We start from the raw sequence: 15,739 nt of genomic DNA, 5'->3' as shown, positions 1-15,739 counted from the left end.
CTTCAGTAGCACCTTAAAGACCAACTAAGTTTATATTTTGGTATGAGCTTTCGTGTGCATGCACACTTCTTCAGATACTTCTTCAGGTATCTGAAGAAGTGTGCATGCACATGAAAGCTCATACCAAAATATAAACTTAGTTGGTCTTTAAGGTGCTACTGAAGGAATTTTTTTATTTTGTCAAGGTAAAGTACATCTCAGTGGGGAGAACAATTAAAAAGCCTATTCACAGGCCCTTGTACTCCTCATTCCGAGCAGAGACCACCAAGAGAGCCTTGCCTTCTGATTGAAATTAACAGTCAGGAATAAACAAGAGTATTATCTTTACTGTACTATTCTCTGTTTCAGACATTGGCAAGAAATGTTTTAATTTAACAAATTTATATACCGCCCTTCAGAAATAACATTCTTTCCAAGGCAATTTACAGACTATATCAACATACAGACAAAAAAATACAATTAACACTGCTTAGAATATATTGATCACCTGAACCCATTGTTTATCAAAACCAACAATACTCCAGCAAAATATAACATAGTACTAAATAATGCAACTTCCAGAATTAGACAAGATTATCAGATCTCCAGCCAAACCACAATTTATTGCAACAAGCCCTGAAGAAAGGTGAGGTTTTTAATGCCATTTGAAAGTATCCAAGGATGAACCATGCCTGATAGGGACTTTAAAGGTCAACACCAGTATTTTCAGTTCAGACTTGAGTGTCGGGCTCCAACCAATTTCTGAAACCTCTTTAAAAGGCAGCCTCATGTAGAGTGCATTATGGTAGTTTTGTCTGGATGTCACTATTGCATGTATGTCTGTGCTGAGGTCCAGTGGGAAATGATGGTGGGCATGTAGAGATTGAAACCAAAGAGACTATGAGGAAAATAGATTTGGGAGCATTCCGCATAAAAGTGGTAGCTGGAACCTTCAGAACAAAAAGATTACTTAATGAAAGAGTACAGAGTAGGAAAAAAATAGGAATGCATGAGCCCTGCTGGATCAACCAAATATTTGTCTACTCTAGCATCCTGTTTCCTTCAGTGACCAAACTGATACCTCTTGATAAAGCAAGGCTTGTCAAGGTTTCCGCAGTAGCTGAGAGGGGCCTTACGAGGTTGGATATCCCCCTGCGAATTCAAACTTATTTCTTCATCCCCTGAAGGATGAAGGAGACCTGAAGGAGAAGAAGACCTGAAAATTCCTAAGGTCCCTGTGACACTTTCTGAGGGACCACAGGAGTGTGTTCTTAAAAAAAGGAGATGGACATTTTGTGCATTTGTGCTTGTGGGTTTCCCACGGGTATCTGGTTGGCCACTGTGAGAACAGGATGCCGTTCTCCTGATGAGCCCTTCACCTGATCCAGCAGGCTCTTCTTATCTATTCCACTTTGATCAATTACATTGTAGAAATTATTGGCGATAAACATATGCAGGGCACTTCTTTAAGAAAACAAAAGGGTGCCCTTTATGGGTAGTATCTAATGTAGTTGCAAACATGTCCTCTCTTATATGTTCAGTTCCCCTAATCTTTTTCCACAGGTGGAATTTTGGCAGGCATAATATCAGACCGACTGAAGAAAAGAGCTACAACTTGTGGCATGATGCTTTTGATTGCAGCACCCACGGTATGACCTGTTGTCTCAACTACAGTGATAAAATTAGATGTGTCTGCTAGCTGGTGCTGGTTTAGCGATGGAGGGGTGGATTTTTAATGTTCTGATGTTGTAACTGTTTAAGTGACTTTGTTCCCCACTGAAACATAAGATTCCCTTCCCTTCCGCCTTGAAGGATTAGCCTTAACTAATGTGAAAATTATTATAAAATCTTAGAACTCGCCTTGCTTCCTACATAGCAGAGATCCATAGTCGCTTTGTCAGGCCTGTTGTCTATGCCAGTAGGTCCCACAATGCAAAAATAATGCAGATTTATTAATTGATACCCAGCAAAGACAAATGATCTTGTTATTGAAAAGTTAAAGTTTCATGATGAGTTGAGCTAACTGTCGCTTTATGTCTACTCTAGCTATACTTATTTTCAGCAATCAGTAAAATGGGCTTTGAGGCCACCATAGGTGAGTTCTCTGTTTTCTAGCGTTATTTTTTTAACCTATTTGGGATGATTAAAAATATATCTGGGAATGTATTTCATAATATATTATAAAATATAAGTACTGAACATAGGTCTAAGATGGTCGTTCCTAATGGTATTTATAGAGCAGTTCTGTTTTGTTGTTGTTGGTTTTCCCCCCAATCGAGAATCATCTGCTTGTGGGAGCAGTGTAGCTCATGAAGCACAATCTCACATATCAATCACAGCAACATCAGTGATCTGGAGCTTAAATTGCTTCTCTGCTAACAACTTACCATTTGCAAAAGCTAATGGGAGATAGTGAAATTAGCTCTATTCCCTTAATTTAGTGCATGTTGTCTTGGGTATATGAACTCCTTACTGTAGTCTCAAAACACATATGCAGAGGGGCTCTAGCCAACTGATAGTCATCATATGAATGTCCGGGGGGACGGGGACGGGGACAGACGAAATATACTTCCATTTCTTTCTTCCCCACTGCATTAAAAGATATTTCCTACTCCCTTACTTGGGACTGACAATCTGGAACTGGAAATAAGTAGTACAGATAATATTTAGCCATAGTTTTACTTAGTATACCTAAATAGTAATTACTGCTTTGGAGGGGTCTAATATGGTAAGTAGATCGTTGCAGTGTTGCTGTTTGTGAGTTGCTTAGTCACTAGTAGCAAATAGGAATTAGCCACTGGGGCTCAGGACTGACAGACTCAGAAGTACAGTTCAGCAGCAAGTGGCTTGCAGATAGCATCCTTTGCTTGCAATCCTCTGCCAACTTACCGTACATGTGAGCTGGTCCCACTGAACCTAATGGGACTTAACCTCAGGTAGACTTGCATAGGATTTCACTGTGTGCCTCTCTTTTGCATTTGGAGGCCTACTGGTTCTACTAAGGTCCAAAGTAAGCAGCAGCAGCAAGTTATTGAGTTCTGTGCTTGTTCTCACTGTGGGAGAGACAAGTACAAGGACTGATTGCCATCATTTGCCTCGCAATCAGCAAATAAATGTGGCAGAAGGCAAGGCAGGGCAGATATGGCAGCAGTGTATCTTATGCAGACTATGACACAACACTCTGCTCTTATTTCCCCCCAGTTCTTTCTGTTATCCATGCCTTCTCCTCCTTTATTTCCAAGGCTGTGTTAAGTTGAATGTCTGCTTGTCAGCTCAGTTTTACCAATAAGTCAAATGAGGATAAGAACGCCAGTCCCCTCTGTTACGTAACTTCTCCCATGCTTTCGTTTCAAATATACACCAAGAACAATCTACTGGCTATTTATTACTGACCATTTTTTTTACCTTATAAGGTATTTTGGAAGACAGAGCTTCCACTGTTTATAATTTCATAACTCGTATGTTTGAAATAAATGTGCATTGATTAATAGATCTTTCACCATTCATGTATTGTTAGAGCAAGCACAAATTCTGAAAATCTGGTTGTTGTGTTTAATCTCATTTCAAGTTATGCTGCTCATCAGTGGCGCTCTTGTAAATGGCCCTTATGCATTGATCACAACAGCTGTCTCAGCTGACTTGGTGAGTATGTATCTGTCTTAAATGTTCATGTTAGTTCTCATAATGTATTAGTCATTTTCAATTTAATAAGAACAGGGACACATGAAAGGAAGAGGCACAATGTTCTAGAGAAGGACAGAAACCATAGGCCAGCATGACTTCCTCTCTCCATTAGCCTTGAAGTGTATGGGTTGAATGGCCCCTCGAAGAAGATCCTCACTAATCTACAACTGGGCTTATGGTGGTGTATCCAGTATCTGTATAATCCAATAGGAAACAATTTGAGAAGAAGGTAGCTAGGAAAGGCTCCTGTTTTGACCTAATGCAAGTTCCAGTATATGGTTTTAAGAAGGAGTTCAGAAAAGATGTTTTATTTATCCTTCTTGCTGGTCTTTGATTGTATTAAATTTTTATTATTATTATACTTCAAGATAGAGGAACATCAGAAATGGCCCAAATGCAAAAGCATTTAAGAGAAACTGTTGTAATATCTAGTTTCGATTGATATAGGTTGAGCACCCCCAGATCCACCCATTCAGCTTTGTGAAACAAAGACTATTTATTTCATTTATATTCCACCTCTTCGTCCTAGGAGCTCAAAAAAGAGGAACTGTATAAATGAGAAATGATTGCTAATATTGCTACTATCTGTGCCAACATTATTAAGATTTGAACATTTTGTTGTTAAAGGGTACCCATAAAAGTCTCAAGGGAAATGCAAAAGCACTCTCCACTGTTACAGCTATCATTGATGGAACAGGTTCAGTAGGTAAGCTTTCACTCCCAAAATATCTGCCTTAAGAACAAAAGTTCAATTGATGGTTCTACCGGTAGTTGTAGAATGACTCTAAGTGTAGGTGCAGACCTGGAAATCTATGCCCATCACCCCTCAGTTATTTTTCAATGGAAATCCAAGCAAGGGCGTACCCACCATGGGGCAAGTTAGGGCAGCTGCCCTACTCTAGAAGCCAGCTGGCAGCTGCCCCTCTCTAGAAGCAAAAGGACGCAGCGAGGGAGAGGAGGGGAGAGAGCGCAACACTCTGCTGCTGGAGCTCGCCCGGGCTGCCTCCCCACAGCCTTCGCTCGTTCAGCTCATTCTGCTGCTGCTCTTACTAGAGCAAACAAGGAGGGGGGAATGGAGAACCAGAATTGGAAGAGCTGGGGTGTGGATTAAAACACTGTACGTAAAACACCACACTCACTCTGATGTTCCTCCCAGGGATCGCGGTGGGAGGGAGGGGGGAAGAGAGAGAGAGAGAGAGAGAGAGAGAGAGAGAGAGAGAGAGAGAGAGAGAGAGAGAGAGAGAGAGAGAACTTGAAGCTGGCTGCTGAAGGATTGAAGTCTCTCTCGCGCGCGCGCAAAGAGAGGAGGCTGGACAGGGCGAGCCTTCCAAAGCTCCTGTGCCAGTATTTAAGATACAATTTGTTTCCTTGTTTCAGGTAGCAAATGGTCGGCACCACAGCTTTTACTCTTGTCCTTGGGGAGGGGGGATCTTTATCAGTTTAATGAAACCTCCAGCGATAATGAGGTGTGAAAGGAGTTCCGTTTTAACTGGGTGGTTTTGCATAAGGAGGCTTGGAAGGCATGGGAATGCAATGGTGTTATATCTTTCCCAATTGTCCTCCCTCCTTTGTGTCTTTTATCATCCAAGCTGTTTGGGCAGCCACTGTGTGATGTGATCTTAAAAGATGTGTGTTAGAAAGGGGGGGCATGGATGTCTCAGTTTTCTCTTTCAGCCTTAAAGGGCCAGCACCCCTTTATTGCTATAAAGCAGGCATGTCCAACAGGTAGATCATGATCTACTAATAGATCACTGGACGTCTGTGGTAGATCACTGGCTCCCCCCAAAGAAGCTCAGCAACTTTGGCTCCCCTAAAAAAAGCTCTACATCTTTGCCCTGAAGCCCCCAAAACAGGGCTTTCCTTCCTAAATAAAGCTAAACTTTGACCTGAACCCGCTAAAACATGGATGGCTTTCCTTCCTAAAAAAAAGCTCAACAACCTCAACCTGAACCCCCAAAAGGGGGTAGATCAATCACTGCCAGTTTTTAACTCTTGGAAGTTGGCCACCCCTGCTATAAAGAGTCTGCATGTAGCTTCATTGGAAGCGATGGTATGTTGGCATTGACAACAGATATTTTTTATGTTGTTATGTATTACGGTTTTTAGTTTCTTTGCTGTCTCACCAATAGAAAAACCTGGGTGGTCACTGTTAGGGAATTTTATGGGGGGGGGGCACCCAAACGAGGCTTCATTTGGGAATCAAGATTGGCACAAATGCCCTCAAGGGGACCCCATTTGATCCTACAACACCACTCTAGTATCGCACCAACACGAACCCCCTCAAGATCAAGCCCTGTGTAATAAAGGCTCCCTTTCCTACCCTTTCTCTGTTGCCTGAGACTCTATGTAACCATATTTCTTTATGAATGAATACAGTGTATCTTTATTTCTAAATGAAACCCCCTTTTGCTACTCTGGCCAAGGGCTCTCAGGGATGCAGGGAACAGCCATAATCCTTTAAGCAAGAGGTCAGGTAGCCAGGGTGGTGCTCCTCTGCATATCCATAATCCATTCAGGTACCATCTCCTGCCATTCCCAACCCTCCGAAGCCAGAGGCAATACTCACACCTGGACCCATTGTCCCCCCCCCCCCCGGCCAGGTACTCAAGGATCCCCTCCCAGATACTTACTGGTACTTGCTTAACAATGTTCTGGGACATCGTGCATTGTTACCGTATGTTAATCCTGTTTACCTCCTGTTTACCTGTATGCTAATGCCCCTTGCCCCTTCCCCTTTTCTGACGTTTTACCCTGTCACAAGTGATGTATGTATGATGCTTTCGATGTACATTATGGGGTGGTGGTGGGAACTTTTAAAAGTTCTTGCAGCCCTGTTCATGGTGTTCAGTCTGGCATTGAACCTGCTGCGCAGTAATAAACCTTGCTGTTACTCCTTCCTTTTATACTCTGCAACGACCACAGGCCCTTGCCTGATGAGCTGGGTGGCTGAGCATTCTCGCACCCAGAATTTTGCCCTAACAGTTGCTTTTTATCTTTGGGCGATGCTCAGAACAAAACAGGAAGAAAGCAGGTGGTGGACTTTTGGGGGAATTGGAGTCCTTTTACTTCTTCTTCTCTCCTTTAGGAGGGATATAACTTTCCATCTCCTTCTCATAATGAACTTTGCCACTGTTTGCCATGTCTTCAAACTTGCCTATTTGTTTTGCTGACATTGTCCACCATTCAGACAATTGGGTTGCATTTCGCAGGGCAGAAGAGTCCGGACCTTGGTGTATTCAGCTTGCTAGGCTTACAGGAATCCGGACGTATGAAAGGGGTCGGTCTTGCTGTGGGCAGGATTCCTGCATTACCGGGGGGGGGGTTGGACTAGATGACCCTGGGGGTCCCTTTCAGGCCAGCTCTACAGGATTTCTGTGAGGGGTTCAAGTGAAAGGAGCGGCTGTAGATAGTTTCTGTGCTTCAGGCTGCTATCCTATACAGGCTTACCTAGGCATAGATTGATTTCTTAAGATGGTTGTGTGAAAATTATTATGGACAAAGTATAATTATGTAGCGCCTGTATTGTAGGCTCAGCTTATAAATATGTGTAAATAAGCAATACATCATAAAGACACCGCTATCTCCACTGTGGAAATATGAACCCTGGGTAAGTGCCTGGGCCCCTGGAATCTCACTGTTGTGGATATTGGGGTGGCATGGAACAATATTAAAACTTGCAGTTTGCCCCCCCTCATCCATTCCCTCAATACTATTCATATAATCATAGAATCACAGTACTCCAGGTGAGGTCTGACCAGGGCAGAATACAGTGGTACTATTACTTCCCTTGATCTAGATGCTATACTCCTATTGATGCAGCCCAGAATGGGATAAGGCAAAAGATGGGATAAGGCAAAAGCAGGCAAACTTTAATTTATTTCTTTGCTAAGCTGATTCCCCTCCGTGTGCTTTGGACTACAACTCCCATCTGCCTCTGGCAGCGCAGTTGTGGTCCAAAGCACGTGGAAGGTGCCAGGCTGTCAAAGGATGCTGTTCATTCATAATATGAGTGCCCATGTGCGTAGTATGGGATATGCCTTGTCCTTGCTCTTGCGTAACCACAGCTGGTCCTCAGCAGGCTCATTGAGAATGTCCCTTTTTATAGCTGCTTGTCCTGACCTTTCTCTGATCCTCCTTATTATTTCCCTGGATTTCCCCCCTTTTGGTGTTATTAGACTGGAGTCAGTTTCACCTGGGCTCTGTAGCCCCACCCACGTCCCCACTTTGTGGCACCTCCCCTCCTGTGCCTTGGCCCCGCCCCTTGCCCCTCCCCTCCCATGCCTTGGGCCCACCCCTTGCCCCCCCTAGTTTTGATCCTGGGTACGCCCCTGAATCCAAGCACTTTCCTGGAACATGTCAGAGTGCTCCCCCCCCCAGGCCCGCTTTGTCGCTTTCCCCAGAAAAACCCATCTTTACCATTTAATTGCAGCAAAAGGCAAATCCGGCTTGACCATTTGCTTCGATTCAGCGGTAAATAACTGGTTTTCACAGGAAAAGCAGAGGGCCAAAAAAGAAAAGCGGTAAGACCTGTAAAGTCCAGGCCTCTGTCTAGAAATGCCGAGCAAAAAGTAAGTGTGGATGAGCCCTCTGTCCTATCCCATTTCAAGAGGAATATTTGTGGTTTCATGAAGCAGTGCTTACATACCTAGAAGCCACTTCCAAATATGTCATCGATGTTGAAATCTCAGGAACGTATAAAATATTATGCAGCCTGTCAGATGTATTGCACTGTATTGCTTTAACCCGCGTGTACTGTGTTTTAGGTGCTGCTCTGGGACCTTTGTTAGCTGGTCTCCTCTCTCCTTCTGGTTGGAACAATGTATTTTATATGCTGATGATAGCAGATGCGTGTGCCTTGCTAGTAAGTCAAAGTATGGAATAGTACCATATTTCTGTGTCCTGTGGGCTCATTTGTTAAAATGTAGAGTTCAGTTTAAGGCGTTGACTGCATTGATTTCATAGTATCGTCAAATTGTGGAGTTGGAATGCAGGGATCTCAACTAAAACATCCGTGACAGATGACCATCCAACCTTTGCTTAAAGATCTAGAAGGAAGGAGAGTCACCACCTTCTGAGGGCGTCCATTCACAGTCAACAACTCATAACATCAGAAAGTTCTTCTTGATGTTGAGACAGAATCTAGTAGCTGTGTAGAGTTCTATTTAATACTTTTAATGTCTCATTTTCCCATATGGCTTGATTTATATTTCCAAGCAGGAGTGCAACTTACACAGTATATCACTCTTTTATAGTGCTTTTTATCACTAAGGTACTATGCTGTAGTCTACATGATCAAATTTACTCCTTAATTTTAATATGATTGGGTTTCCTAAAATAAATGTGATGATGTTGAGCTAACTTGTTCTGATTTTCTCAGCTCCATGGGGAGGGAGATGGACCTCATTTTTAAAAAATAGATGAAGAGAATGGGAGCTTTGGTCTCCACTTGTGAGGTTTAAATTGTTTTTGAGCATCTCTCATGCTTTTAATATATAAATGTCTGGCTACTGTTAATGCAAAAGTGAAAGTGGGAAAGAGGCACTTGAATATAAATGAGTTGTCCAGCCAGCATAGGTTTTTTATTCACATTTCAAGCTGATTGAAGCAATTGCTGTTAGAACTTCTCTAAGCCTCCTACATAGACACCATTAAGGGATATAATTTGTTTTGCCGCTGTAAGTGTGAAATCAGTACAGTCATACCTCATGTTACGTCCGCTGCGGATTACGTCTTTTCAGGATACGGACACGCCGAACCCGGAAGTCTCAGAATGGGTTACTTCCAGGTTTGGTGCGCGTGCATGCGCAGAAGCGCTATATTGCACTTTGCGCATGTGCATTAGCACCAAATTGTGACACGCGTGTGTGCAGATGCAGCACTTCAGGATGCGGCCTTTTCATGTTGCAAATGGGCCTCCGGAACAGATCCTGTTCACAGCCAGAGGTACCACTGTAGTTATGTTAACACCCAACCTTGCCAGGGTCAAAAAAATCATAATTTTCTTTGAGAGAATCGTTTACGTTCTCTGCAACTATTCCTAACTGGAATCTTGCAAGGTAAACTTTGTCCTTGAGGATTAATTCAGTTAGTTTTATAAAAATCCTATAAGTAGCTGAAATATGCAATTGTTGGCACTTAATAATTATTCATATTTAACCACCACCTCCCTACAAAAACATTAGATTACCATAGTAATATTGGTTTTAGTAGAAACTATCAAAGATAGAACCTTTAACATGCAAGGGTAGGAGCTGCAAGTATGCTTTGGTAATTTTTTTGTGTCTTCACATTTTGGGAATTAGAGAGACTAAAATGGTTCCTTCAAGAGTAAAACATTGAATCCAACTTGTAAAATCAAGCCTTATTTATACATAAGGGTTTCAATAATTCCCTCCCCCCAAACACACACACCCTGAATTGATGAACCTTTTCATCTCTGTTTGCAGCTCCATCTTCTGAAATATTACTGAGAGGACAGTCCTTTTTGGAGGGTGGCAAAATGTTGTTTGGGTTTTTTTTAATTTAAAAAAACCGCTTTCTCATTTTGACTTTGCTCTGCATAATACAGTGGTGCCTCGACTTACGAATTTAATCCGTTCCAAAGGCACCTTTGTAGGTCGAAACATTCGTAAGTCGAAAAGCACCATTGGAAACGTGATTTCCCATAGGAATGCATTGGAAACGGGGGAAAATCGTAAGTCGAAGCAACCCAATCTAAAAATTTGTAAGTCGAAAAAACCCTATCTAAAACTGCCGCGGTTTCCATTTGCCCCATTCGTAAGTCGGAAAATTCGGTTGTCGAGTCGTTCGTAAGTCGAGGTACCACTGTAATCCTTCTGTTTTTCCTCGAGAACAGTGTTTCTAATTTGGGAATTATTGCAGAAGATGCAGACGATTTGTGTACTTATGCACGTCAAATGAATTTAGTGCTGAGAATGAACTACCAAGGACCATTGCATTGCTAGGTTTCAAGGAGCCTAGGGCAGTTTGCCCTGAAGAGGCCTGAAGCGCCTGTTACCCTGGTCCCTCACATCTGCTGTCTGCTTTCACCTCATTCCCTTGATTGCCCCACTTTCCCCCCACACCTACCACAACTTATCAGATGGTGTTGGGAAGGGAGTGGGAGGGGTCCTTTGCTACTGTTTTAAGCGTTGTGTGGTGGCAGCAGGCACCCTGTTTAGTCAAGCAGTGGCTAAGCCAAATTCAACAGTGCAGGACCTCGGTGTGCCTGCCATCATTAAACTTAGTTTAAAAGTTTGTCGAAAGAAAAATAAATCCTTTCCCTTCTCAATTCCTCGTGGAAGGAGAGGGGAATGGCACTGCAAATTCCAGGCCTGCCTTTGTAGGCTCTGCTAAGCAGGTGGCACCACGAAGGGATTCATTTTTCCTTTCTGTTCCTCTTTTTTAAATGGTTTTTCATGGGCGTCTAGCACACTGCTGAACCAAGTGCTTGACCTTCAGCCCTGTGTACCATTTCCCAGAGTGCTAATCTCTGAGCAAAACCCTCTCTGGCATAACAAAGATGGCAACAGGGACAGCTGCAGTCAGCTCAGCAGGTGTTTTGCTGCAGAAGTGTTCTTAAATTACATGCACACAAAGCTCTTGTGAATATTATTATTATTATTATTATTATTATTATTATTATTATTATTATTATTATTATTCTGGGCGGCTTCCAGCAAAATATTAAAATACAATTAAAAGCTTCCCTAAACAGGGCTGCCTTCAGATGTCTTCTAAAAGTCAGATAGTTGTCTATTACTTTGACACCTAGTATCTCTAGTAATCATTTACCCACTCTACTCTGGGGTCTCTCCCGTGCTTTTTTTCTTAAAAAAATGTTTAGGGGTACTCTCATTTCCCTACTCATATTGAAATACTGCCCCTCAATGAGACCAAACTTTGATTCACAAAATGTTACCACTGCACCCCCCCCAACCGAAAAAAGCACTGGGTCTCTCCCTCACAGCTCCGTTATATCAGAGAGATAAACCTAGTTACTTAAGGAAATGATGGTGATACCCTTTCAGAATAGCGTAAGGATAACCCAGTTAGCACATCAATCCATTTCCCAATAGGCTTGCGCTCCCTCTACTGGGCTCTTCAGCAATTTGCGGCTACAGTTTTTGCTTCTCTGAACTTACATTTACACTTGACCTCAGACATAATACAGTGGTACCTCTGGTACCTCTGTACAGTGGTACGAACTTAATTTGTTCCGGAGGTCCATTCTTAACCTGAAACCATTCTTAACCTGAGGTTAAGCTAATGGGGCCTCCCGCTGCCACCGCGCCGCCACCGTGCAATTTCTTAAGGTAAAGTTCTTAACCTGAGGTACTACTTCTGGGTCAGCGGAGTCTGTAACCTGAAGCATCTGTAACATGGTTCATTATCCTGCATATTTGGCAGTTGTTTAAATTAGGGACTTCCAAAGACCTTTGTTTGCCAAGTTTCCCATATGAAAACATTAGGTCCATTGTGCATCCTGGCCCCTTTATACTAGAAGATGGGAATCTCCTACTAATCCATAAACAGCACTTTTATGCAGGTAACCCAAGTACCTCCTTTCATTTCTTTGCTTCGGCTACAGAGATGTGACCATGTTAGTTTGTTGCAGCAAGAACAACAACAAAGGAGTATTGTGGCACCTTAAAAGCTTTAAAAATTATTGTGGCATAAGCTGCCATGGTCTTTTGTCAGCGTCCTAGGAGAATTCATTCCCTCCAGTCTGTCCTCACTTTTGCCTGAGCGCTGTCAGGTCCCTCACTTTAAGACACCATCTTTATTTACATGAAGACTTCATGTCTGGTGCCATTTTTGCTCTTGACACTGTTTTTATTTTATTTTATCTATACAGTTCTTGCTCCGCCTTATACGAAATGAACTTCGATGTAGTCTGGATCGCACCCTGTAAGTTTTGGCTTAACTTCCTGTGTGCCAATACATGATGTTTACATTATATTTAGCTGACATATCTTTACATTCAACAACAACGTGGCAATTTTCTTTCCTTTCCTATGTTTGGATTTCTGTACTGTTTATCAGCTTCTCAAGTAATTGTTTGAAAATGTTTTATTTTTAAAATCTTTTAGTTTTTTGTCTTGCAAGAGCAGATAAGATGAGTCTGAATATCTCTGATACTTGTTTTCATGGTATTTGTCGCCCTTTTTTAAATTGCAAGTTCTTTGCTTCCTAGGCTGTGGTCTAGAAAAGGTATAGATACTCACGGTCTACTTCCAGTTTTTAAAATGCCTTTTGCCAGCAGGAGTTGCTGCAGCAAACATCTCCTTCAGCGCACATCACTCTCTTTTCATCCATACACCTAATACTTTCCTACCACTGATGTTAGGAAAATTACAAACGTGTGAAATTAAAGTGGAACTGGACTGTGTCCATGTCTGATTCTGCAGCTGGTCTGAGGCACACTTTCTTGATTCTTGATAGGCCTGGACAGTAAGGAGTTTATAAAACCAATACTCTACTGCACAAAGTTTCTGTTTCATTCCGAGCGCATTTCAGGGTGCCAAATATAGCCATTTATGCTATTAGGGAGCTTGGGCTCTAAATGACTTGCGGTATATGTAACCACTAATTGTTGAAGAACGACGAGAAGGGCTTTCCCTTACACTAGCCCTAATCCAGTGTGATAACAGTACCTTTTCAAAAAGCTATTGTACACCACTTTTTGGTTAGTTAAGCTTTTAGCGGCCAGGAATGGGCATAGAAATGTCTTAGCTGTTTTATTTATTGATTATTGATTTTATTTTATTGATTTCATTTTATGAATCTATATATTAAATATGAATAAAGACCATTATAGATAATTATATATAATTGAAACAACTGTTCCTTGCCCTGAGCTATTGTGAGATGTCACTCGGAAAGCTAAAAGGCAATTAAGGTGGTGGTGGGGCTTGCTACTTTGAAGGTAGTAATTACTATTTTTCAAGATGTATCAACTCTTGTTTCTTGACTGCTGATATCTTTCATTCTCTTGTAGGTTTAAAGAACACTGAATTTTAGGAAACAAGTAAATTAAAATGATTGCTTTTTAAAGACTTTGACTGTGTTCCAGAGAGCCTACCGGTATTTATGACCCACTACCAAGAAGGAGGCTGCAGTGCTTGAAAATGAAGTAGGGGTGGGGAATCCCAGTTGCACATATTTCTCTGGATCCTGGTCTTTGTGGATTTTTTGTTGCTGAGGTTTTGTTTTGTTTTTTTTGCATTTGAGCTGCATTTTCTGAACAGATTTGCACGATTATGGGAAGAAGGTTTCAAAATTCATCTCCGCTCCTCCCTCTTTATTTTGCACATGTACCAATATCTCAGGAAGAAGAGTGTCCTCAAAGAAAGGAGCTGTTAACTATTTTATGGACTAACTGAGCCAAAGAAAATGCGCCTTGATACTAATTTTGTCTGAAGTAAGTTTTATGTGATCTGATTGGTTTCATTTTTTAAGAAAAGTAGAATGCAAACAGAACTAAAGGAAATGGAGCTAACTTTAGGTGCTTGTTTGCAGTGTGCTAAGAAGAATTAGCAAAACATTGAACAAAGTGTCCTTCATGTTCTGTCTGATCTTGCTAAGAATGGCTGTTGCTGGATATCTGATGTTTATTCTGTTATAAGAAAGCAGGTTATCCTATTATCCAGCATAATCAATTAACTTTCCGCACTGTACAGTTTCAAAACAATGTTATTCTGTATCTAATGGGTTGGAACCTGAAGTGCCGGTTATATATGGTCGTTACTCTGCAATTGTCCAGTCCCCTACTTCTGACCCTAATCTCATGGAGTCAGTAACTGGAGAACAGTACCCTTTCCTATTATTATTTATTTAATAAGCAGTACCATCTAGACATCTGGGTAATGCTGATTAAAAAGAAGGGTCACTAGCCAATCCAGTTATGGCAGGCCTTGTCTTATAAGGCTTTGAAAAAAATTGTTGAGGGTATTATAATAAGAAGCACAAGCAGTGTAGCATATTTGGTCTCCTCTAAAACTGCCGGTCAAATTTGGTGGCCTGTGATTGGTTTGGAGAGTTAAGATTGCTTTGGATCAACCATCCCAGAGTGCTCACTCTAAACTGTACAATCCAGGATTTCCCCCTTCATTTTGTATATGCAGAATATGAGGCCTTAGTCACTCCCTAATTTGTATATGAGGCCTTAGTCACTCAATAATTGGGACCAAAACATTCTACTGAGTGTTTTCATTATGACAATTGGAATAGTCGCAATATTTTCTACAACGCAAAAGTCTCAATTTGTATACAAATTGCATATTTAAAAATAATTTAGATAAATTTACAAAGGAAGAAAGAAAAACACGTATATTTTATCCCATAAAAGCACAAGTGTTAACTATTTGTTGTAGTACTTTCCCCCCGTTCATCCTTTTGAATTCCAGAGAATTCAAAGTCTGTCTCTGGTCTGCAAAGATGTATAATAGAACTATTTTATTTAAAAAGGGACTCATATTACATGCTGTTCAATGGTTTTAGTATTTTTTCAATATGTATACTGTTACTGATTATTTATTAAAAGTTCAAAATCCAGTTTTTCCCCCTTTTGGACCATCAGGACTATGTTTAGTTTTTATTAAAGTTCATAAACTTAACTATTTTCCAAGAATTGTTTTCTTACTTAATACAGTGTACACCATACTTGAACCACAAGGCAGAGGCTTACATGAAGATATACATCCCATTATCAGTTAAGTAAGACAGAATTAGTGGATGTTTCTAAAGTCCTACATTCTGTATCCTCATTTCCCTGCTCAATATGGCAAATTTCTACTTTAAAATAGCCATGGTTTTCATAGTTATGTGTACAACTTGAGTAAGCATAGCCATGGGAAATCTCAGACCTGTAAGCCAAATTTGGCCTGGTGGAGGGCCCCCCCCCCTCACATCTGACATCATAAGATGTCATAAGATGTCCATGGTTGGGCAGTAGATACACATAGCTGCAAAGGAACAGCCATGAAGCAGCTTTTAAAGGCAGCCCCTGCTGGTATTGGTTCTGCTCAGGAGCTTTGCTTCCATGACAATCCCTTCCAAATGCAGGGCTTGCAGT

General features: G+C 41.5%; 1 protein-coding gene across 3 annotated transcripts in view; it reads left to right on the top strand.

Annotated features, from left to right (window-relative positions):
• Positions 1-13,737, top strand: part of SLC37A1 (solute carrier family 37 member 1) — a 32,902-nt gene extending 19,165 nt beyond the window's left edge. For all 3 annotated transcript variants that reach the window (XM_035115533.2, XM_035115531.2, XM_035115532.2), the window contains 7 exons: positions 1,543-1,628; positions 2,026-2,074; positions 3,548-3,621; positions 4,291-4,369; positions 8,427-8,524; positions 12,521-12,573; positions 13,664-13,737. In XM_035115533.2, coding sequence (XP_034971424.1) covers positions 1,543-1,628; positions 2,026-2,074; positions 3,548-3,621; positions 4,291-4,369; positions 8,427-8,524; positions 12,521-12,573; positions 13,664-13,679 — 455 coding nt within the window. In that variant the 3' untranslated portion in view covers positions 13,680-13,737. The remainder of the gene's footprint in view (positions 1-1,542; positions 1,629-2,025; positions 2,075-3,547; positions 3,622-4,290; positions 4,370-8,426; positions 8,525-12,520; positions 12,574-13,663) is intronic.
• Positions 13,738-15,739: the final 2,002 nt, after the last annotated feature.

Source organism: Zootoca vivipara, chromosome 4 (genome assembly GCF_963506605.1).
Source record: "Zootoca vivipara chromosome 4, rZooViv1.1, whole genome shotgun sequence".
In the NCBI taxonomy this organism is placed as follows: Eukaryota; Metazoa; Chordata; class Lepidosauria; order Squamata; family Lacertidae; genus Zootoca; species Zootoca vivipara.
This window is presented reverse-complemented; position numbering and strand designations above follow the sequence as displayed.